The sequence below is a fragment of the Sinohyriopsis cumingii genome, chromosome 16 (assembly GCF_028554795.1).
Source record: "Sinohyriopsis cumingii isolate HCF-2022 chromosome 16, ASM2855479v2, whole genome shotgun sequence".
In the NCBI taxonomy this organism is placed as follows: domain Eukaryota; kingdom Metazoa; phylum Mollusca; class Bivalvia; order Unionida; family Unionidae; genus Sinohyriopsis; species Sinohyriopsis cumingii.
The window spans coordinates 71,897,646-71,924,506 of record NC_142976.1 but is presented as its reverse complement, the minus strand read 5'-3'; the positions used below and the strand labels follow the sequence as shown (position 1 = coordinate 71,924,506).

The 26,861-nt window shown below is 35.9% G+C and overlaps 1 protein-coding gene across 1 annotated transcript in view; it reads right to left on the bottom strand.

Annotated features, from left to right (window-relative positions):
- The window catches only part of LOC149780758 (uncharacterized), a 219,820-nt gene that overhangs the window by 63,515 nt on the left and 129,444 nt on the right, over positions 1 to 26,861 (bottom strand). Inside the window, exon 5 of the mRNA XM_089937831.1 lies at positions 25,427 to 25,573. Within this exon, the coding sequence (XP_089793957.1) occupies positions 25,427 to 25,573 (147 nt within the window). The remainder of the gene's footprint in view (positions 1 to 25,426; positions 25,574 to 26,861) is intronic.

Sequence of the window (26,861 nt, the reverse complement as noted above, 5' to 3'; positions counted from 1 at the left end):
AAGTACAACATGTGTATGATAAATGAAAATTCCACAATACCTGGAATCAGGAATTTCCAAGGCTAAACTACACCAAGGAGAAGGATGAGATGACATGTTCAGTTTGTTCTGCATATAATATGATGGGAACATTTGTAGTTGGCTGCAAAAACATAAAAACTGACTCATCAGAGAGCCACGAAAGGAACAGCTTAAGAAAGAAAGCTGAGATGGCAGCCCCCTCTTCTGACATAAAGTATCGGCAACAGCCCTAATAAATTTCTGACAATATTTGTCCCTCAGGTAGGTACCTTTCTCCTTGTCCAACTCCCATAATTTCACATAGTATAGGGGCGCCATGTTTCATGACAAAATGAGTATTTCTATATACGACACATGGTTTTTCAAGGCTCACTTTCTCAGCAACATAACAGATTTATCGCCTTCAGAAGTCCAGATATACTGCTGGACAGGTAATAAGAGATACTGCTTGGAAATGCAACCAGAAATACTGCATAAACATGTAACCAGACATACTGCTTAGAAATGCACTAGACATACTGCTTGGTCATGCCACATGATGCTTTTGTAGGTTCTGCTAAAAATGTGCAGTGGCTTATAAACTTGAAATGGTGTTTCTCTATAAAAAAAACAGTTCTTGATAGTTCTCTTAAAGAACATGTTCTAAAAAAAGGTAAATAAGGCAGTTAAAAGAATCTACTGTCAGAAAGATTTCTAAATAAACCTCATGTGTGATGTTTTTAAATGCATGACATAACCAATTCTCATCAACATCGGCTTTCCCCTAGTAACGCCAAATTTGATGTGAAAATACTCCATACATAAAAGCAGCTATTTGGAAATAAATCATTTAATTGGAACTGGTAATTCACTAATTGTCACATGCATGTTTGTTTACATGGTTACCAATTTTGTATCTTTTACTGCATGTAATCCAAAAACTTAGTTGTTTACATGTGCAAACGTTGCACCCTTAGTAAGCATGCATCTGTTAAACTGAAGTAGAGAAGCAGCATGCTGTGCTTCAATTCTTTGCTGGAAATTGATTTAGTTTTCAAGTAACAACATGACTGTTAATCACCCTAAGATCAGTACTCAAAGAAGCATTTTTTCAGACACTGGCCCAGGGCTGATGACTTGAAAAAATATATAAATCATAACCCGTGCTCCAATTCTACAAGCCCAGACTACAATAACATGAGCCCAAAAGAACCATTTTATTAAAAACATTATTTGTTACACAACTCTGTAACTGCTATACTTAACAAAATGAAAATAAATAAAATTTTAGTAAATATGACTTGTGTGGGTTTTTTCTGATCTCAAAATATTTCATGTAAATCAATGTTTTCCTCTGGGTTGTACTGTCAGTCATTGTCCAACTGCTCATCCAATGTCCTCCTTACTCACTGGATGAGCAATGCTGATGTTCATTAGCATCTTGCTTTATATACCACCTTGCTTTATACAGCATCTTGCTTTATACAGCATCTTGCTTTATATACCATCTTGCTTTATATAGTTCCTCTTTACAGTATTGATGTTATTCACAAGTGTAGCTTAATATGTTTAACCAGTGTTGCATTAATTAAGCGTTTCTGCCAAAATCATTTTTGGGGTTGGGCTTTCCATTTTATCTCATCTCCGCCAAAGGATCAGAGACTCCAAAGTCATCATGGAACACATTTTATCCATTTATTACTTATAACCCCATCCCCAATCCCACATCTGGCCTAAACTCTCCAGATTACAACAATAAGGTAATGAAATAACAGGTTGTTGTGTAAATGTGTTAACCTTAATACATTTACTCAGTCATGCATCGTCTCCCTGGTTGCAATGACTGTTGGAAAAATGAAGGTTGTATGGTGCTGAGGAAAGCAGAGCAAGTGCCTTACCCACAGACACAACATGGTAATCAATCAGTGCTGATGCAATGATGGGAATATAACTCACACCCTTCTGGTCATGAATCCAACACCCTAACCACTCAGCCACTGCAGCTTCAATCAACCATGTACATGTACAATGCAATTAAGTGCAAATACTGCATACCCTGTTCTGCCAGTATAATGTCATACAATGTTGCATAATGTACTAGGATCTGTACTGTTCATTATGTTTCATCATGTTTCAAGCAAACAGTTGACACCCTAAATGCTTTATTGCAGTAGCATACACTTGTGTGTGTGTTTGTGTGTGTCTGTGTGTGTGTGTGTGGGGGGGGGTGCACATGTGTTAGCCACACTATGGTACTGCTGAAAAATGTTTTGTGAGTAAATAAGCTCAGTGAATTATTTATCAAACTTAATTTCCTGAAATAAGATGGATACTAAAATCAATATGAATCCTGAAATTAAACAAATGTCATAGGGTTACGAAACCCTAATGACCAATTATGCTTAACTGACATGTCTGCTGCAGGCTATCCAAGATTTCAGGAATTACCTAAAAACATATTACAGAAATAGCCTTGTCTGAGATAGGTCAATTTGAGTCTTAATGTTTGTCAGAACAGGGTGTACTGCAAACTGTCAGCCTGCAACATTTATGCATTCAAGTGTGTATGAAAAATGAGCAACGTATGCTCTCTGTTATAATTCAATTTGTTCACTTGACTGTTTGATAAAAAAATATTAACTGGAGACCTTTGAATGTAAATTCACATGAATATTTGTGCAAGTAGAAACATGAGAGAGGATTTAAGAACCACTATTGCAAATAAAGAGAACTATCTTAAAATGTGTATACTCTGTATGCTACAGATGTCCCAGCCAAAATAATGCAAAACAGGGGCCATGCTTCCTACTACAAAGCCTCATACCAAATCGGGTTTCAATCCATGAAGGGTTATTAAGTGGGAAAATTAGGGGAAAATTTTAAGTTAAACAGGGGCCATAACTAAGTCAAATTATGCCAGAAAAAGGTAAAAATCAGACTTGATACAAGTCTTATCATAAAACCTCTCAAAAAATTTAGATTGTAATCACTTATGTACTTGAAAAATTACTGAGTGAAAATGAAATTAAAGCTCAAAGCTCTAAGGAAATCCTAGGGACCATACAAAGTGTGTGTGTGATTTGGATGTTTAACGTAGCTTTAACAATTTTTCAGTCATATTGCTACGATGTCTGCAGTGTGACAGTTTATAGTGATGTCCAGCACTGGGGCATCATGCCGCAGACATGTAGCATGATGTCTCACCTAGTCACATTATCCTGACACCAGGCCGACCAGTCCTAACAATAACCTCTTAATGCTGAGTGCCAAGGAAGGCAGCTGTTAGTACCATTTTTGTAAGTCTTTGGTATGACTCGACCGGGGATTGATCCCACAACCTCCTGCATCTGAGGCGGACGCTCTAACCACTAGGCCATCGGAGCAGTACCATACAAAGTAAGTGGAATTGAAGCAAAATGTCAAATGGGCCATAACTATAAAAAAAAAAATGGTTAGTAAAGCCATATACTAATACATGTATTCTGATTTAAATTTATTAAGTCCTTCAAAGTAGAAACAAAATGAAGGGCAAAATAGTCACATAGTTCCATTAATACATTTTTGCTAGAAAATTATAATGTTTAAACTTAATGTAAAACCTCATACCAAGTTATATTTTAATCCATTAAGTTTTTGAAAGTTACACATCCTAGTTCCAAGTTAACTGCACAATTTTGAGAGAAAATGGTAAAATTCAGCAAGGTATTCTAAAGGTTAATGATGATACTACAAAATCATTTGATCCATTAAGTCCTTCAAGTCTACTGAGTGGAAAGAAAACTGAGTGATGTGATGCGACAGAAGAGGTGATGCGGATGTGATGGTAATGGGATGGAATGGCATTAATAACACCATATGCCCCCTTCTAAGACACAGCACAGGCATACAAACACGCTGAATACACATCTAGCATTTCTTAACAAGATCATAAGCTCAAACAACTTACCTAATGTCAAATGTGTTAAATAGCTCTGTATGACATCAAATGTCATTGATAACTCTGTATGACATCAAATGTCATTGATAACTCTGTAGAAGAAAATGGACTCTGATTGATGAATTAATAATATTTAAATTTCAAGTGTTTAATATCTAAAAAAGGATGCTGAACATGGTACTGTCATTTAAGCTTATTCTGAATAAGAAACGTTTCAAGATTATTTGCTTTACATTAGTCAGTCAAAGGGAAAACTTGTAAAGTCAATTCAACTGTACTGTGATAATTAGCACACCAGTAAGTCTTATAAATGCAAGTAGTGTTGACACCAAATTATTCAAGTCTTCAATAATTGGCAATAAACTGTATTTACTTTAAGCCTGAGCCAAGAGTCAGGCAATTTTATGACTGGTAGATGAAATTCTGGTCCGACAGGTTTAACCAATCAAATTTCTTAAGTCTACACTCGGACATTTAACATATTTGGAACCTGGTACAAGTAACTCAAATGTTCAATTTTCTTGGCTTCTCACTGTAAGCAATGAATCCACGTTGATCCTCTGACAAAACTGGACCTGCCATAAATCCCTTTATATTGGGGACTGACCATTGTGTGTGTGTGTGTATATTTTCTTTCCAAAACCAGGATATTTTGCATTCTTTATATCAAGGTATTTTTTTTAAAAAACTAATGTGATGACAGATCATTCTCCCCCCCCCCCCCCGCCTCCAACAAATCAGACCTAAAGTATTTTTGTTGAACTATTTGATATCAATATGCTTAATCAAAATAGTCCCACACACACCCATTAAAAATTAAATGGTTCCCTAATGCTTTCTTCCAATATATGTATCACAAAGTCTGGCTGGGTATTTTTATGTCTAATACACATCTGTCCTTCTGCATCTTTATTGCTTACACTATAGCTAGTTAGCATGATGAGCGACAATTATTATCTTGACCTTTATTCCAGAGAAAGAAAATCCATTAAAGGTACAGTTAAAAGGAAATTACATTAACAGATGTTTTCTGAAATGCATGCCTGAGGGCAGATTGTTGAAAAATTGTTAAGAATTACACCTGAAAGTGTAAATCAACATCTGTCAATCTGTTGTTTGCTTTTCTTATGTGACAGCTTGGACCTGAATCTGCTATCATATAATGAGCTGGCAGATCCAGTTCTACCTTGTTCTCATGAAATTAGAACAAAGAATCTCCTCTGATGGCACAGAATGCAGCAGCACATCTGGGTCTATACTAGCATCAGTTGTGTACACTAGCGCCAGCAGAAAGGCCTGTTCATTGTGTAAAGCAAATGTCAGCATCCCTGTCAATTTTGTCATCAATGAAACTGATATTAAAGCAATGTTTATGTAACTAGGAAAACTAGGAATGGGTTTGGAAAAAAGTGTATTGAAAGAAATCTCTGTTTTTAGCTTAGCACTTAATGGTATTGCAGTATATCTGGTACATTGTTTTTTTTTCCACTCATTATGTCCATTTAGGCAATTATTTCTTACTGCTTTCAAATTCTGAAATAATGTTATATTACAGAAACAAGATATTTGATCTTAAGTTGAAGTCCCCACCCGACGCCACCTGCCAACTATTACTGAACATTCAAATAAATAAAATGCCAGGGAAGCTGCAGTAACTCATTGGTAGAGTGTCAGATTCCTAATCTAAGGGTAATGCATTCAGTGCCCACCAAGGTCAGGCAAGGTTGGCTGCTTGGGATAATGTCCTTGGTAAAGGCACATATCTTCCTCAGATTGGTACATACAGCCAATAATGTCTTAAAAGTGCTGTTAAAATCATCCAATCCAATAACAAGTGCTATTAAAACAAACAAACCAATCAAATAACAAGTGCTATTAAAACAAACCAACCAATCAAATAACAAGTTCTGTTAAAACAAACAACCAATCAAATAACAAGTTCTGTTAAAACAAACCAACAAATCAAATAATAAGTGCTGTTAAAACATACCAACCAATCAATAAAAATTATAACTTGCCTCAAAATTTGAAGCTAAAATATGGACATGTGCAATGATGTCTGTCAAGAAAGAGACAACACTGTTTATTTCATCCTCTCTCTTATTATAACTGTCCTTGAACAAAAGATGGTAAATGAAATTTTTGACCAACCTTCTTTGGAGAAAATGTTAAGGTATACCAATGCTGACTACAGCAGTGATGGAATAATGAAATCAAAGTTAAAGTTCTTGAGCAAGCTCAGAAAACTCTGAGACTATTGTAATCTTATTCTTTAAGAAGTAATCTTCATTTTTCGTGAATAAGATTAACATTTTAACTCCCCCAAAGGGATTAATATCCATGTATAAAGGGATAGTTTTACCAAACAATTACTCATACAGAATCTACTATCCAGAAATTACAGTACATGTCCATTATGGTCAAGAACTTTGCCAAAGGCGTATCATCCTCATAATTCAACAATTAAAGAATAGTCATCGCCAGTGGCATTATCATTATCATCAGCATGCTTATAAATATGATTACTGAATTTGCACTTAGCAAAAGCAATGAAAATACATGTATAAATGTACTTCTTTGCACTTTTTCAAATGAATAGAGACAATCTTGCACTTTTTTCTCCAGAATGTGCAACTGCACAAATCCAATCAAAGTATAAAGCATGTCACCCACCACAAAGTGTGTGAAAATCACATGAGTACTTGATTCCTTGAGAAGGTGCACTTAGCAGAAATTATGTATTTGTGCAAATGCAGTTGCTGAGATTGTAACTTTTGGTATTTAATGGTTCTTGTTGTTATGGGTTTAACACCATTTTCAGCACATGATAGGCTATACATGGTGGTCAGTATATCTGGCTGAGGAAGAACCCTGGAAAACCCCAGGAAGAACCACTGCACTGGCCAGCAAGAAGCTACTGGCAAGCTTTCTCACATACTTACACTGGCCAAGCTGAGATGCAAAACTAACATGGACAGAAATGAGATGTCTGTGATCTGTAAAGGCAAGCACATTAGGGGTCATCCATTTAGTATGTACACAAAAATCTGGCAAAGCTTGACCCCTCCCCCACCCCTCCCTGTATGCATGGGTACTTTTTTACACACCCCACCTATGTATGTAGACTTGATGCCCCCCCGCACAATTCTATAGAACGGCCTTATATTTAATCCATGCAGAATCCATAAAGGATTAATAATATTAACATGTTTAATAAAAGATAGTCCACTGACGATGAATGTCTGGCTGCATCAAAGAAATAAGCTGCGTAACTTTAAACAGTTTGTCTAGCGTCCACTAAAATTCAAACACCCACTGAACCCAGTCGAACAGGTTATGTATTAGACAAATTATTATTAAGGTTTCACCCCCCCCCTTCCTATACATATATACATTATCAGTAGACCTCCCCCATACGCAAGCATATGCATTTGGGTTACCCCCCCCCCCCCCAACCTCCATGCATACATACTAAATGGACAGCCCCTTAGGCCTCTCAGCCACCTGGGGCCCCATATTTGGTGGTAATGTCTCTGTTACATCTATCACATAAAGTAACTACACTTGTTTGAGTTTTTGGTATTTAATGCTGTTGTCTCTGCTACATGTATTACATGAAACAACAACTGCACTTGTTGAGATTGCAGTTTTTGGTGTTCAATGGTTTTTGGTATTTAACAGTAATGGCCATGCTACATGTATTACATGCAGTTCATATGATAAAAAGCCACTGTCAAAAGACATCAGCTACCACTGCGATGATAATGGGGACAGAACGTAATTGTATTTATCACAAGTCTGTTAAAACATTAATTAATGGTCTAATAATTCTGGTGTCCAAAAATACTGGTCCTCTTACAAATGCCCCCATGCCCATTCACAAAAATGCCAGGGAAATCCTCCCATGTCAAAATCCTGGAGAAATCCACTGGCAGTGGGTATGGCATAGACAACTCAGTTAAATTGAGTTGTACGAGCTGTTCCCCACTTACTGTTCTGTCAACCCTGTATTTGGTTAAAGTAAATCTAAAACATCTATTGCATGACAAATAAATGTTCTCATACTTAATCTTATGGGAAAAACACCAAGATGGCATCTGCACAAAAAACAGGTCTAAAAACCAGTCTGAAATTTCCACCTACATAACATCTTTCTTATACATACACAGTCACTGACGTGGAAATTTCAGACCCTTAATTAGATGTGTTTTTCAGTGTGAAATTTCCACCTAAATAATGATATGTCTTCTTATATACATATCATCAATGATGAGGAAAATTTTGCAGTCCAATTCAGCCAATGCAGGTGCTTTGCCCTCCTCTTTTAATAACTTATAACTAATCACCCACCCACCCATCCTGCCAATTTCAATAAGTATGTACATTATTTGACTATGAGTCCCAACCAAACTGTAGGACAAACTACATCCTGCTCTCGGCTCTTGCAAGCAAGTCTGTGAAGTTCTTCCACTTGAAAACACTGCTGTCTGTTAAGCCAAGTTTACTAAATCTAAGTACCTTTTTATGGGTCTCTGATTACCAAGATAAGACCTACTGCAGCAGAAGAGGTTGTTAGGATAATTATGAGATGAAAGTCAAATGACCTTATCTAAATTCAGAAATGATATTATCAGAGAAGTATTTTCACAGATGGTGAAATTGCTGCAAATATATTCAAGGTTAATTTAGCTCTAATTTGACAAGTAGTTGCAGCATCATCCCACCTAGTTCAGACTGGTTCTTTATTCCAAACCAGGAGGAAACACAACCAAGAAAAACAGTGGGAAGCAGCATAATAAGAGATGTAACTGATGCTGGTATCTGTAATGTGATAAAAAATATTTCTGATGTCAGACCTTACAGTAATTTAAGACTACAATGTTAAATGGATATACTATGTTTTTATACTAATTAATGTTGACAGTCAATTACTTACAGTATATATATATATATATATATATATATATATATATATATATATATATATATATATATATATATATATATATATATATATATATATATATATATATATATATTTAAAAAAACTCCAAGAAACAGATGAAGAATAATTCAGCTGTTCATTAACAAGTATATTCTCTTCAGTGGATGGAGAACTGGCCTGCACAAAGTTAATTGCCAAAAAATATTTAACAACACTTACCTGTCTTAATATTAATGACCAGCACGCAAAGTAACAAACTTACAATCTTTGCAAACAATAACAAACCAGTACCCTAATTATAACTGTTCCTACATTTCTCTGTACAGGCTGATCATCAAGTATTTGGAAGAGTGGGTGGGTGGATCTGGTAAATAAAAGTGGAGAATTTGAATCATATAATTACATACAGTGTTGTTCTGAACTGACTGAAAAGCAGCTTCCAACTGTTATTCTAAATTGATTCAAGCTATAGAACCCAACAGAATTTCATAGTTTGGCTTTGCATTAAACATTAATTTGTATAAGCAGAACCTTAAGTCACCACCAAACTTCTTTAAACAAGAAATGTGCCCATATAAAAGGGATGTCCCTGCAAATGAAAGAATGAGTTTTCTGTCAATCATGGGTCATTAACTTCTCAAAAACAGCAAATTGTCATCAGCAGAGACTGTGAAAATGGATATTTGTGGTATTAAAACCCCCATTCTCTACGACATCACTTTGACCAATATTTTAACAGTAAAAAAATTTAGCAGAAAAAGCAAAAACGAACTTTGCTGTGGCACTAAAAAAACAAAAACAACCAAGAATCATGAGGCAAACAATGAAAATATGATTCTGGTATCCCAGTCTACCCTATATATATATATATATATATATATATATATATATATATATATATATATATATATATATATATATATATATATATATATATATATATATATATATATATATTATATAAGGCAACATTTCAGGAGTAAAGCATAAATATTATATAATAACAAGTGGTGAAGCCATGAATGAGAATACAAAGTTTCCACTTCGTGGGTAAAATATTTCCTTATATTTACTAAAACAAAACAGATTTTAGTTTCATTATTTATATTTTTATAACAAAATCTTTCAATTTGCATGAATTTGTTTCTCCATTCTGTGTCAATGTGATTAATGAATACATTAGTACACTGATAAAAAGAAAATCTGAAATTTTACAATGTCAGGACAGCAACTTTTTACAAATTTGGAATGTATGTATAATGCTTCAAATTCTGTATTTTATCAAGTTAATGTTTTCATACTATAATGAAGAAATTTTTAATTCTGTTAACACATTTTTGCACTGACTGATACATTAAACATTACCGAGTCTGCAGTACTGGGACTGTAGAAACATTGACAATGGTCCAGCGGACTTCACAGCCCAGCATCCTAACATTATTTAATGATTGTGAGCTTAAGAATTTTGGTTTCTTAGTTTTGTTTATTTCTTCATTCAGATGTGAATTTTTGTGAGCTGGTTAACTTGCAATCATTTCAGCAACTGATACTGTACCCAAATTTCAATCTGACACTTAATTTCAGACACTAATCAATGCCTGATTGCTCCATCATTTTCATACACAATTATGATTCGGATGACAATTAAGTGCTACTTAAGCATGTTATTACTATACCTGAAGCCTGCTTTTTGTTTTTGTTTTTAGGTGTTATTCATGGTGCCTTCTCGCTGATTACATAAATGTATACTAGAGGCCCAAATTGAAGAATTAAAACTACAGTTACATGCTATTAAGTCAGCACAGGGTAGAATTAATGAGCAAGTAACCTCATGTGAAATGGAAATTCAGACAGACTCCCAAATAGCAACAGTGTCAGATGCTCAGACACAGACAATCCCAATACCAGCCAAGAGAAAATGTAAAATGACCATGCAAATAAAGACTGATACCCAAAGTAATCCTGCATTGCAAACAACAGTACCCCCCCCCTCAGTCATGTGTCACACCTGCAACAGATATAAGTGTACACCCATGGCCATTAGCTGAGACAAGTCTGTTACCTGCACCACCAGCTGTATTTCCCAGTGCTCAGACAAATGTGTCAACATCAGCTCGAATAGTTCACACAACTGAAACACCAATTTCAGCACCCCTGCCTCTGAGAGATGTGTCTGAAATACAATCCAGAGTCCAACACATGAAATCACAAGTCAGAAAAGATAGGACTCGAATAATTGGCTCCTCAATATCGAAATGTACAATACCAAGGAGACTTTTTGAAAAGATGTACTGAGACTCTAAGAGGTGCAAAAATCAATGATATCACCAACAAAATATTGAATACTGACCTAACCAAATACAACCAAATTATTATTTTAGTAGGTGGAAATGATGCCTGTGAGGGAAGGTCACTAAATCAAATCAGAACAGATTTTGAAAGTTTACTGTATGCTGCAAGGTAGTGCAGCCCAATTACATGTAAAATAATATCAGGACTACCTCCTCATGTGGACACCAAGGCCAAAGAAATCAATGATCTGATAATTGACATATGTGAAGACTTCACCCTACAGTTCATTCCACAAGGCACATCTTTCTTTCTTCAGAACCAGGATGTCAACCTAAGTCTCTACCACAGAGACAAAATTCATCTAAGAAGAAAAGGAATCTCTCAACTACTGAGAAATATTAACATGTATGCCCCCATTTTCAGGCACTATAATGAAGAGTACTGTCTCTACTGTGGAGAAACTAGGCACATAAAACAGGTATGCCATCATGGCAAACAGATTGAGTGCTTCAGATGCCATAAATATGGACACAAACAAAGACTTTGTCAATCAATGTATTATACATACATGTATTAGGAAGCTGGCAAAGAGGAGAATGCCAATGCTTCATTTACAACAAATCTAAATGTACATAGTGAGACTCTTATCTCTATTCAATGGACACTGTTGTAAATGCTAAAGTTAACAGATTTTCAGGGTCTGTATGTGACTCTGAAGACGCTAATATATATGAACATTTAAATATAGAAATAGGATGTCAGAATGATAGAAGTAGTATGGAGACAATCTCATAGAGTACCCCATTGCATGATGACATACATATACTCGATATGAAACTAAATACAAAAGGTTTTAACATAGGTCACTTTAATGTTGTCTTCCAAGGAAAATAATATATGTTTTATGACTCACTGTAACCACAATGATGATCTATTTCACTGTCACGGCTAAAATAAACCATTACTCAGGGACAGAGAGACAGCAGGGGGAGGTCTTGTTGTATACATTAGGGAAGATGTAAATGCAGAAAGACTTGACTTGGAGTCACATGAAATTGAGAGTATCTGGGTGGAAATTTTTCAAAATAATGCAGAATCATTCCTAGTTGGTTTCATTTATAGGCCACGTTCATCCAAAATGATAACTTTTTGAAACAAATGGAAAATGTTCTTACACAGGAGAAAGAAACATATATACTCCGCGATATAAATAAGGACCTTCTCAATACTCAAAAAGGAACAATTGGACGGAATTTATTGAATCATTAGGTCTAGACCAGCTGGTAAATGAGCCCACAAGGGTAACAGAAAAATCAAGCACTCTTATTGATCACATTTATACCAACCTACAAGACAATGTGGCTTGTGTTAACGTACTGAATGTTGGTCTTAGTGAACACTATCCCACTTTTTTGACAAGAAAGGTTAAATGCAAGAAAAATTAGAAAAATACACACAAAATGATCACTTACAGATCTTTTAACGAAAAACAATTTCTCAATGATCTATATAAAGTTCCATGAAAAATGATCAAAAATTTGGATGACATAGATGAAACTCTGAGGGTGTGGACCGACTTATTCATGGATGTAGTCTCTAAGCATGCAATACTGAATGTACATTGAGTAAAGACTGAAATTCAACCTAATTGGCTTACTACTGAAATCCTAGATGCTATGAAAACACGAGACCAGTTCAAGGCTATCGGAAACCATGCACAATATATAGTATGGAGAAATAAAACAACAAGTACGATTAAAAAAGCTAAAACAACTTATTTTCAATCTATGCTTGAAAAGAAAAATAGCAACACAAACTCCATTTGGAAAGTCTTCAATGAACTCACTGGAGGAACACACAAAGATTAGACAAATAAAATTCACTCACTTCTGGTAAATGAAACCATAGCCATTGATGACAATGACATTGCAAATGTTTTCAATGATTTTTTCATCAACATTGCCACAAAGTTAAAAGAACCAGTGATAGAAAACAACTTTAATGAAGTGAAAAAGTTTTGCAGCAGCAAAATCTCTAAAGAGGTATGTTTCTCTATCCCACCTGAGTATCAAAAAACTTTGTTAAAAAATTTCTCAGTAAACTTGATACCAAGAAAGCTATAGGACTTGATCAGATTGGTCCACGACTCATTAAATCTTCTGCCTCTGCTACTGTAGATAGCATAACATTCATAATCAATTTAATTAGTTAGTTAAAAATATTACCTATTAAAGACCGAATCTGTTTGAGAAAAGCCAAATTAATGTACAGGATATCCCATAATAGTGCTCCTGAATATTTACAAACACTATTCCAATATAGGCTACCTGGTAATACTCCCAACCTGCAATCCATGTCTACCAAACAGTATAAAACTCCCAAACCAAATAAGGAGTTATTTTTAAAAAAAAGTTTTCAATACTCTGGAACTCTGCTCTGGAATAGTATTCCACTCTACTTCCTTCATCCAAACCCAATATATCCAGTGGGTTCAGAGATGCAGCTAAAATAAATAAATTCCTTTGTATGAGGGCCTCAAGGTAGATTAGTTCTTAGCTAATTGTGTTACCCTCTTTAAATAAGGTCATTATTATTATTATTATTATTATTATTACATCCTGATGACACAGTAGCATTAAAGTATGCAACAGTACTGTATATAGTTGACTTTACTAATGCAAATTGATGTTTGACTAGTTACATTTGCAGATGTGTTAGAATAAATAACCTCTACAACACCCTGAACTGCTTACCCATAAAATGTATCCCTGCTTCCAAATTCAACATTTAACTGTCTAATTTATTCTTTTATGGAAAACAGATCTATGGTTAGCATGCTTTGAATGCTAAGCAACCAATGTGAAATACTAGTCTGATGCACCCTCTGTTATAGGTACTACTCACTAATGGAACCTGCACAATCACTACAGCTATAATCTCCTAAACAAGTGCCCAAATAGTACAATTTACCGGAGGGAGCTAAATGCATGAGAGAAAACAATTTGCAGAATGTCACATACCAGCAGGGAAACTGTATTGCTTTGAAACTCTTGTGGCACACAACATTGGTACAGATTAGGTAGAACATGCCTGAATCTAATGATTCCTGTATCAGATTTACTAAAGTACTAGACAGCATGGAAAAAGTCAATGAAATGTGTGATTCTTGTAATATGCTTAATTGCTGATAAGCTTTTAACTCAACCCAGGTTCAAAACCTGCATGATGTCAGCAAATAAGGTCACCCATTTAATGGAAAACATCACAAAAGCATATAGTATTTCATGAGAACAGTTCTTGAAGACAAAACCACTTTGTCTGCACCTGACATAAACAGAGAACAAATCTCTCACTGAATATTTTCGCAACATTACTAGCCTTTCACTCAATATCATCTGTGTGTGGTTTCATGATGGAAAGCAATCAATTTATGGCAAGCAACAAAATTACTCAATGACAAATGCTATTAAATGAACAGTAAGAACATCATCATAACACGACTTTATGGCATCATGTTGACTTAATTATAAGACATGCCACTGGGATATGTTTAGTAGATGACACACAAGGTCTCTAATAAAGTTATCTGCAGCAACCTGATATTTATTGTAAAGCAAAATTATAAATATTAATGCAATCCATATAGATTGCAATATTCAAACAAAATATGAATGAGAGTAAACATAATACAGATGCATCACTTTTAAATAATGATATATCCTTGAGTGCTTATATATATATATATATATATATATATATATATATATATATATATATATATATATATATATATATATATATGTATATATATATATATATATATATATATATATATATATATGTATGGAATCAGAGGCACAACAGACAATCTGGACTTCTGTTTACATCACCAGAAAATAATCAACATGTATTCAGAATTTCTCAAGCATTGTTAAAAGAGAATCAATTTGATAACATTCTGTCAGTACATTACTAAGATATAACATTCCATACAGACACACAAAAGTCCTTTGAAGGTAACGATGTTATACTATCTCAAAAGAATTTCCTGGAATTCAAGATAAGGCCATTTCTTCTTTTCTTCAGCTGAGAGTTGAAACCATCTCTGATATTCATGACTGATAAGATTTCCAAAAATTAATGGATGTAAGATTTTCATTATGATGAACTAGCCATGATTATGACATTTATGGAGAAATGCCAATCTAATATGACCATTCATTCTGGAGAATTAGTGACAAGATTTTCAATATGTTCTTTGTGGCAGCCATATTTGAAGTCAGATTGGCACCATTTTTTTCATTCAGGCCATAAAAAACAGTCTTCTGATTGAAAACTTACTGCTGATATGACTTGCCATTTAGAAGTAGCAGTAACAAGATCTTAAAGATTACTGCAATGGTGGCCATACCAGGTATCCGATTGGCACCATTTTCCTTTAGTACGAACTATGACATTACAAGGAGTCTTCAGGTAAAAACCCAATACTGATAAACATTTCCATCTAGGAGGAGTAGCAACAGGTTTTTCAAGATAGCTGCTTTGGCAGTTGTATTATTAGTACAGCACAAGTTTTATTCAACAAGACACCACAAAATATCTTTTGGTGAAAACCTGATGCTGATACAACTTCCAGTTTAGAACGAGTAACAATTCCAGTGTTGTTATCTCAGACTGGCACAATTTTCATTTAGAACCAAATAGAAATTACAAAAAAACACCATGTTTGTATGACCATCCATTCAGCAAGAGTAGTGATAAGTACATTTAAAAGATGGCCATATTGGATGTCCAGGCGGCAACATTCAGGATCAACTAGACATATAAGAAGTCTTCTGGTGAAAATCCCATGCAAATATAACGTTCCCTTCAGGATGAGTTGAGGTAAGATTTTCAAGCTGCTTGCCATGGAAGTGATACTGGATGTCAGATTGGTAACATTTTCATCCAGGACCAACAATACATCAAAAGAAGTCTCCCATTCTGGGGAAGTTGTTATAATCAAGATTCTGATGATTAACACTCTTGTGGCCACATTAGATGTCCAAGCAGAACTATTTTCATTCAGGTCCAATTAGACATCATAAGAGTTCTTCCAATGAAAACTACTGGTTGATATGACTTTCCACTGAGGTGGTGCTCACCAGATAATATGTACTTTTGAGAGAGTGACATATGTAAGGTGAAGTAGTTCGCATTTAAAACATGCACAGTGGAGAGAATGTTGGCATATCTCTATGCTACATTAATGTAATGTGTATGATATTTCTTTTGGATATTGTACTTTTGGAAATTTTACATGATTTAAGTACACTGCTAACTAAAATGACTGCTCCCTTGTGTTAAAAAATCAGACTGAATTAGTCTAAAGTGCACTATACATAGCTGCTATTAAAATAGGGAAAATGAATTTTGCCAGACTAGACAATACCAGCTTCTGAAAGTGCAATGAATGAATTACCAAATATATAAAATGTAAAAAAAGTTATTGGCTCTTTTTTATACAATTGACCTCTGAAGTTCAGGAAGTGAAAATGACCAAGTAGAGCTAGCACTTTTTTGAAAGGTGCACATTTGAAGTAAGGCCAAGCTGTATACTCTATAACCCATAGTACACCCATCAATCATACACCAAAATAAAGGGAATTAAAGGTTCTTTGCATTATACCTAAGATATACAAGGTCTTTTTTAAATAGCCAGTAAAACCAGTGAGGAGAGCCAGGGAAATTCTTTTTCTTTAAAATCCTAACCCTATGCAAAATGCGAAACTGTATAGCGCCACCTGAGGAGGAGTAGCAATAACAAGATTTTGAAGATAGCTGCCCTGGTGGCCATATTGAAGACCACCAGTTTCATTAACAAATAACATTACATCATAAGAAGTCTTTTAGTGAAAACCCCATACTGATATGACCATCCATTCAGGAAGAAAAGTAACAATAAGTTTCTCAAGATGGCTCTTGTAGCAGCCAAAATGGATGTAACATCATTTTCATTTAGTACCAGCAAGATTTTTGGATGAATGTGTGTGTCAAGTTTCATGGCATTCCTCCAAGAAGTCATCAAATGATGGATGACAAACAGGTAATCAAAATAGCTATTCTGGTATGTGACCAGCATAACTAAAGAAATCTCAGATGATTGTGGGCTCTTAACTTATGGGGAAAATGTTACTGTAACAAAAACAACATGATGATCCTGAGTTGAATGAAACAGCAGCTGTTTGGCTACAGATTAACCTACAAAATTCAAAGCCCTTTCTTACTGACATCATAAACAGGCCACCTTGATGTCATGTCATTTGGAATACACATCAAATTACCTTTAGAAAGTGAAATAGTCCTATATGGAACTAAAAAAGTCTTATATGGGGACAAATTATATTACAGTGAAATGAATACACGTCAAAATTGAGCTGATTTTTCTGAACCTTTTGGACTGGCCCAGTTGATGAGAGAACACAAGAATAAAGGCAAATATCAAAAACCATTATCCTTCATACCTATACAAACACTCCAGAAAATGTTTCTGAAGTTTATATTCCTAAGATTAGATTGAGTGATCACTTGCATTAAAAAATGAACAACACAAGTAATATAAAGCATGTCTGCTAATCAATTTCTAATAGGTCTTTACAAACTTTTAATAGCATGAATGGCCGAGTGGTCAAAAGCGCTCTCCATTATGGATCACTGCCATCTCATCTGTCTGCGTGGGTTCGAGTCTCGGATTCAGCCAATGTGGGTATGTGAGAAAGCTTGCCAGTAGCTTCTCGTGGGTTGGTGGTTCTTTCCGGAGTTTTCCCGGGTTCTTCCTCCACCATCAATACTGGCCGCCATGTATAGCCTGTCGTGTGCTGAAAAATGGCGTTAAACAATACAACAATAACAACATTAATAACATGAACTGTCTGAGAGACTTGATACTATACAGGGTCCCAAGTGGCCAAGTGGTCTAAAGTGCTCTCCGTTACGGATCACTGCCATCTCACCTCTGTCTGCGTGGGATCGAGTCTCAGATTTGGCCAATGTGGGTATGTGAGAAAGCTTGCCAGTAGCTTCTCGAGGGTTGGTGGTTCTTTCTGGGGATTTCCCGGGTTATTCCTACGCCATTAATACAGGCCTATCATGTGCTGAAAAATGTCGTTAAACCCAACAACAACAACTTGATGCTATACCAATTTCTGACGACAGATGACATATAAAATAGATGGAAAGACTTGTTTCTTAATTTAGTTAATCCACTGGCATCATAAAAAATATATTTAATAAACATGCTCATCAACCTAGGCTGGACTACTCCGGGAATATTGACTGCTTTTAAAACTAGATATTATTCGAAAGCTTCAGGTACATAAGAGTATAAAATATAGTGAAATCAAGTATAAATAACTGGAAAGGCAAAAACAATACTATCAGAATGTTAAATTGATGAAAATAGGAACAACCCTGAGACTATTTAATTAATTTAGTGCTGAAGAATTTAAGAACAAGATTGATATTCCATGTTTAACACATTACAATGTATGCATCAATGACCGTTTCTTTACAAATGCCAAATACATTTGATGACTTTTTGTGAATAATGCATTTACGCTTCAGCAACCAAATCTGCATTAGAACACAAACATCCCACAGGATTTTGTGTTGCAAGGTTATCAGAAGATGACAGATTTGAAATTCCTGAAATAAGTTTGTTCTAATATATTAGCAAAACACTGATGTTACTCAATGAACAGGACTTGATACAACAGGCACAAGTCTCTTAAAAGTACCTGTTATTGAGAGACAATCATACTCCTATGTACATATAATTATACTCTGAACACTGGTAAATTTCCTAATTTAAGAAAAACTGCAAAAGAAGAAAAACTGCAAAGGTTAACTCCACTCTACAAGGTAGGAGCAAAAAATAACTTGATATTGTTTTGAACAGTTCTGATCTTTCCGAATCTTTAAAAATTATTTGAAAAGCACACGCGAGTCATGAATGACTAATCTCAAACACCATATACCTCTCCGTGATAACCAGTCAGGTTTTAGGCAAAATCATTCCTGTGAAGCAGCACTAAAATATCAATAGCTAGTTAGTTGGAAGTGGTACAGCTGATTTTCTAAAAGTGTCTGACCTTGTAGCTCATAAAATGTAGTAAAAGAATCTAATAAAATTCTATTAACACAGTTATTCATCTCACAAACAGTTTCTTTCACATCAGAATGATAGATTTCAAAAAGTGACTCTAAACAGACATGTACCTAAAATAAAAGAGTAAACTGTGGTGTGCTACAAGGATCAAGTGAGCAAGCTGTCATAATTCCTTGCATATAATGACTTGTCAGTACCTAGATATAAAATGATTTTGATTGTGTGTGTGTCTGATTTGGATTTATAATGTAGCTTGAAAAAAATTTCAGTCACATCGCTACGCTGTCTGCAATGTGGCAGTTTATAGTGATGTCTAGCACTGGGGCATCATGCTGCAGACATGTAGCATGATGTCCCACCCAGTCACATTAACCTGACACCAGGGTGACCAGTCCTAACACTAACCTCTTAATGCTGAGTGCCAAGCAAGGTAGCTGTTAGTATCATTTTTGTAAGCCTTTGGTATGACTCAGCTAGGGATCGAACCCACGACCTCCTGCATCTGAGGCGGACTCTCTAACCACTAGGCCACTGCAGCGGTCGATTTTGCTAGTGTATTCATCCCCTGTGTATGTACATAAAATAACCTCAAGTCCCTGCAGGAGCCAAAATCAGAGGAAAAGGTTACCACATAAAGATTTGGAAAAAATAAAAGGATAATGTAATACCATTAGATATATATTATTGTAGAGGTAAGCTGCAACTGCGGTTAATAACGCTGCTATAGGCAACTTTTCTCTGGTGATCACATACCAAGGACAAGGCGAGTTGCATGAGCAATTGCATCATACTGGCAATTCTTCACTTAAGGGAGTATGTAAGCACATCAAATGGATGATGCATTGTTTCGGCATGAAAAAGAAAGCTAAACAACAGCTATGGGTAAGCTATTACTGCTATTAAAAATAATTTTAATTATGCCATACCTATCTGTCTCAACTGTTTAGCTTTTATATTTTGTGTCAAAAATCCTCGTCCATTCAGTCCTCCTTCCCAAGTTGATAATTGTTGATAAGACATGGTCCACTCAATTACAGCTTGCATGTCCATGCACAGAACAGCCATCTTTTCATAGAGGACGATTATGCAAGGACATCAGAGTAGGGTGGGAGGAGGGCGTTTGGCAAATATCAATAGGTCAATACTGCATAATTAAAAATTAGCTTACTCCTAACCTACAATTTAATAGCAGCAGTGTCTTACTCAATGCTATAGCAGAATTTGTCATGTGCTTAGGCTGTGTTAAACCAAGGATGTCCAACTTCTTCCAGGGTGCAGTCTGGATAAGTGATTTTTAAGCTATACCCTATGATGTAATAAGTGGATACAATCTGGTTGCGGGACATAGGTTGTACATGCATGTGTTAAACCGATAAAAGACAGAAAAACACTTAAAGAATGTTGGTGTTCCTCTGGGCCACATGTTTGTGGTGCAACTCTGGGTCTCAGGAAAAATATGCCTGCACTTTGTGGTGGAGTGGAGGCAGAAGGAGAAGGTAGTACAGGATTGCCAAATTGTAGCCTTCACGATGTCCTACCTATCAGGCAGAGACATGTCAAACCTCAACAACCTCGACAGTTTCATAAAAGATAGGTCTCAATAGGCAAGGACTGGTCAGTTCTTTTGATTGTGGTGACGATAGACCATATTTAGTGGAGGCCAAAATATCAATGAGGAAAAGACATTTTCTACCCTTCCTTTTCCATTTCAAGGCATTCAGATAAAAACACTCTGCATTAATTGGACATAAAAGCCTATCTTGATCATCTACGGCACATATTTGGCTGAGAGTGGGAGCTAATGAAGGATACCTAAATCCTGGCTGACAGGGAGAGAAACAGTTTCATAACTGCCATTAAACTGGAAACAGCCAGTGTCAACAGACAATGCACTGAATCTCATTGCATGTTCTTGCAGATGCCAAAACGAGTAAAATCAGTCTATAATGTGAGGTCCTGAGAGGAAGCATAACTCAGTGGTTCAAGGGGGTTTAGGCTAAAGACTATAAGGGACTAATTACCCCCAAGGTGGAGGGTCCAACATTCCATATGATTCATGGGAAAAAGAGGAAAAGGGGAATACCATTCCGATATCCTGACCTAGTCTGAACATGCTGAGTAGACTCCCAATCCTCCACTGGGTGTGATGGGACAGTGGGGATAGGGGTAAATTTGATTTGGTCCCTACCCATACAATGTGATCTCTGAATGATGACTGGTGTAAAGTCGGCAACTTGTATGACACAATTCGAGACCAGTGATTTGTACAATATGACTGGTGATCGGTCACCACTGACTAGTCACTGATGAACTGACCAATGACTGCTCAAAAGACACTGATCAATGAACAGATTGGTCACAGGTCACTGTCTGGTGACCAGACAGGCAATGTAGATATGTCACAGCCAAGTTCATCTTCATCATTCATCAAAGTGCAGTACTGCTCCTCCAATTTGGGAGGGTACAAAATGCTACCCTGAGACAAGCAGTACACTTCCATCCTCATGGAAGACAGCAACACTCTACCCTGAGACAAGCAGTACACTTCCATCCTCATGGAAGACAGCAACACTCTACCCTGAGACAAGCAGTACACTTCCATCCTCATGGAAGACAGCAACACTCTACCCTGAGACCAGGGATAACAATTTGTTCCTCACAGAAGGAAGCATCATGCTACTGTGAAAGTGAGGTTTGTTTGACATTTCCCTTTGGGGAAGGGGAAGTAATCTACTCCTTAAATGAACATTCATTCCTAAAGGAGGGGCCTTACCTGTCCCTGAAGAGAATAGTCCCATATGCTCTTGGAACCCAGAAGTGTTCCTATGAGCTGAAGAACTAGTTCTCTGACAGAGGGCTTCTTTGTTCTCTGTAAGAGAAAAACCTGAAAATTTCTGACCAGGAGGAGGATTGAAGTTTACTCTGCCCTCTATATGTATGTATGTCTAGATTCCAGACTTGATTGGCCCATATTGTGCGAAAGGTACAATAATTGTTCCATGTGCACTGTCAGGCAGTCTGGGTAAGTGTCCCAAGGGACTTTCTTGTGCATGGCACTTTCCAACACACTGTACTGACATTGTTCTGAAATCAAGTTATCTGAAAATGAACAATAAAAATGACAATATACTGATATAATAAATCATGTGAAACTCGACTGCTTTGCATACAGTATGCTACATAAAACCCAGTGTATTTCCACAATCTAAGCAATGATTCACTTGTGAGGAAATGATTATCTTTTCTAAATAGGGAAGGTGTTCAAAGAAATGCAGAGAGAATAAAAGAGACAAGAGTAATGTGAAGCATATTCAATACACATAGGTGAATTGGAAAAAACCCACAAAATTGATGTTAAATATAAGAATAGGGATTCCTAATAAGCTGAAGCTGGACCAATTACTTAACACACAAGACCTACCAGTAACCAACTGTATATCCCTAACCTCTAATGGGTGGGATAAAATGTGGTTGTTGTTGTTGTTGTTGTAGGTTTTAACGCCAGTTTTCAGCACAAGATAGGCTATATATGGCGGCCAGTATAAATGGTGGAGGAAGAACCTGGGAAAATCCCGGAAAGAACCACTGACTCAAGAGAAACTACTGGCAAAACTTTCTCACATACCCACACTGGCCAAACCTGAGACTTGAACCCATGCAGCAAGAGGTGAGATGGCAGTGATCCATAACGGTGAGTGCTTTATACCACTCGGACACCCCCGATACAATGTGATAACCTAACAGGTGTTTACAGAACTAATTTCTATAAGGGGCATTGCTTACCAGCATATTAAACAAAAAACTGGGCAAATGAAATTTTAACACAGAGAAAATTGTTGAAGGGAAAACAGCAGAGTGGTTTTAAACTTGCAACAAGCACTTTTCTCTGGTCTACGATGAATGATTAAAGGCTGTCTATCACACATATAGTTCTATACCTGGAATCTACCACTTTTGAAAATTAAAATTTAAAAAAACAAACCCAACATATTTAATCAAACAAAAACAAACAGTATTTTTATGTGTTCTATAAACACATTAGAGAAACCATCCAGAACAAGTCTGTTGGGAACCAGAAATGTTCCACCTGTAAAACAAGTGGGATGATGTGGTAGATCCATAGGAATAAGGTTACAAAAGAACAGCTGACCCATGTACACAACAAGCTGTTAATCTATTACCTTACTGTTGGGATTTGAAAGAAATAAAGGCCAAATGTGGGACTTTTTATAGTAATAAGGAATGCAAGGAGGTCATGATGTCTTCTGAGGTTTTTATGAAAACTGACCGATCTTTGGTGGAAAAGAGATCAGATGAAGAGGCTGACCATTAAAATAGTTATTTAGGCAGACACACTTAAGTATTTTGATTTTGTCAAGACATTTGAAGAGGACTGTATTAGGACAGCTCTTACATATTTCGCTCATGGCAAAATACTGAAACATTTGCTTTCTCCCATTGATATGAAACCTCTTTCAAAGAAATATTACAAGTTCAACAATGCATGCATAATCAGAGTTTAAGTGTGTACAGGGAAGTAATAAATGTCCTGAATTTGCATTTGGTTGTAATGGTATGCATTTTGTGCATTTCATTAACTACTTAAGTTTTCATGCACATAAATTAAGTTCAATCCTAAGATAAATATATCAGTTAACAATGTATTACAAGATAATTAATTATAAAGTTAGGATAAATTATTCATTAATGCAAAAATACATCATGTATATTTTTCACTGTTTATTTCTGTGAAATCAATCTTTATTTTCCTTTTTTTTACAGTGGTGAAACAGATTTTTCAATCTGTGGCATGCAGAAAAAGAAGCCCTCAAGGATCAGGTTCAGGAATACATCTCAAGTCCAAGTCAGAGACGTCTTCCATATCATGAACATAACTTGGATAAGTATCTGACACAAGTCAGCAACCTTACAAACCTAGCAACAGGAAACTGAAGCTTGAACTTCTTTGAAGGCTGAGTATAGTTGTCCTGTCATACACTAATGTTGATACAGACAGGTCACTCTCCATTCTTTGCAAAGCACAAAGTAATTCTGTGAAGGGGGATCTAGACCAGAAAACCACTGAGAGACTGTCAAGTGAGTGTAATAATCACAGTGGATGACACCAGTGGTTAGCAGACAGTGATCTTGTGAAGGAAACTAAAAATGCTGATGGAGTTTATTTAAAAAAATCTTTGCAGTGAAGCAAAAATAAAAAACTTCCTTTTTCATTAATTCACAATGTACAGATTCAATAATTATTACCATAACACTGCAATCAGAATCTGTATGAATAGAAGATATGGCAAAAAAGCACTTGTTTTGTTTTCAATTCCCTTGAAAAGTTTAAAATATATGCTAATAAAATGTTTACAAGTTTAAAAGCTAATCTGATTAAAAAATGTCTAAATTTATTGGTCTGAAATCTTGGTTCTGTCACATGTATGCATTAACATGGCATCCTTGAAAAAGATTACTCTTCTGCACATGGGCATGGGAGGTGGATGAGTGGACCATGTCTTATTGACAACTACTCTGTAGGAGGATGCATTCACATTGAACAGATAAGGTTTTTCAATGTGAAAAAGTGAATGCTACACAAAAGTAACACGTAAATTATTTCTGCTATTAAATTTGCTGTTTTTAGCCCATTATCTGAAAACTGATGAAAATACACTGCCTATTTAGAGCTCTAACATTTGGTGTGACCAAATCATAATTATCCTGACTCCCATATATTCAAATGTTTTTTTTTCTCATATGTACATGTAGCTTATGATGTTGATCTCTGACATTTACTTCTGTAAGTTCTACATATACTAAGGTACATGATGTTAAAAAATTCACACAATTCCATATTACTCAAAGAATTATTAAAAGATGCAATGCCAAGATATTATGCAGTTAGGTTCTTTCATACTTTCTTAAATCCTATACAATTTTGTACCATCATGGAGATTACTTGGCATCCAAAAACAAAACGTCGAAGACTGACATTTAGTGTTAAGTTAGTTTTTGAGTAAGTTTGGATAATTGAATATTCACTGTAAATCTGAGGGACGTTAAAAAAAAATACAAAAAAAATATGCAGGGTACTGTTACTTACCTTCCTTGCCACACTGAGCAAGACCATCAGTGGACTCATCTGAATAATCCCCACAATGGTCCACTTTGTCACAGAGCAGGTCCTCATCTATACACTTCTTATTGTCACACAGAAAAGAGGACCCACACGTTTTATATTTTCCATAATCTGAAAAAAGATGGGGTTTTATCATGAGATAATTTATCTCACTAGAAAATACCTGAAGTAATCATAAAAATGGCTGCATTACTATCGTTATGGTCCACTTTCCATTTTGAACCACCAAATAAATGTCCAAATTAAAAGCAAAAAAAGTCTATCAAAACATGGCAGTTATTGTGTAGTTTTGCCAAGTATGGCCTGTCTCATGCTGAAAAATGGCATGAAACTAAAAAAAGCAAACAAACAATTTAAAGTTTCTCACCAAATACAATTGATGGATAGGTGAAATAATCAGTTTTGTTGTGTAGCGTAAAATGGAAGGTCATAACTGGCAAATCATCGGCATAAAGACCACTGGTAATCTTACTTAAGTTTGGCATCAAGGATTGGTTACTGTAGTGCTTCACATGTTGTTTTCTCTTCTTTCTGCAATGAATGTGCCCCCCCCCATGACCTGACCCTTGCATCTCTAAGGCTGTTCCATGAATAAACATTGATGTAATTAATGTGCATCCCCTCTCTCTGACCTTGTCACCCTTGCATCTCTCAGCCTATTCCATGTCTAACAAATTGGTGCAGCTAATTTTCCTGTCGATCATTGCAACTCTAAGGCTGTTCCATGACATACCAATTGGTGCAATTAATGCACCACCACCCCCGACTACAGAACCTTTGACACTTGCACCTATAAGGCAATTGTATACCAACTGGTACAAGGAATCTCCCTAATTTGACCTTTGACCTTTTGACCTCAACATGTCTAAGACTATTCTAAGACCATTTGGTGCAATTAGTGCCCATGATTTATCAATTGATAACGTATGTGCAAAGTATGATGACATTCACTGATTCAGATGTTTTATATGGCCACTAAATCATGTAGTTGATCTATGTTGTGGTGTTCCACAGGGGTCTGTTCTTGGACCTGTTCTCTTCATTATGTACACTCAGTCGCTCTCAAGTGTCATAGATCATCATCCAGTGTCTCACCAATTGCACACTGTTGACACCCAAATATACCAATCCTGCCACCCAACTGAAGTTGATGCTATCATCCAAGGTGTAGAGAGGTGCATTTCTGATGTGAAATCATGGATGACTTGTAACAAGCTGCAGATGAATGATGATAAAACTGAGGCCAATCTGATCACAACACAAAGACTTTCTCATTCACATCCTTTACCTCAAACAATAAATATCAGCAATGCCAACATTAAATTTACACAATCAGTACGAAACCTAGGTGTTACTCTGGACAGTACTCTCACACTGCACCAACATGTCATGAACATAT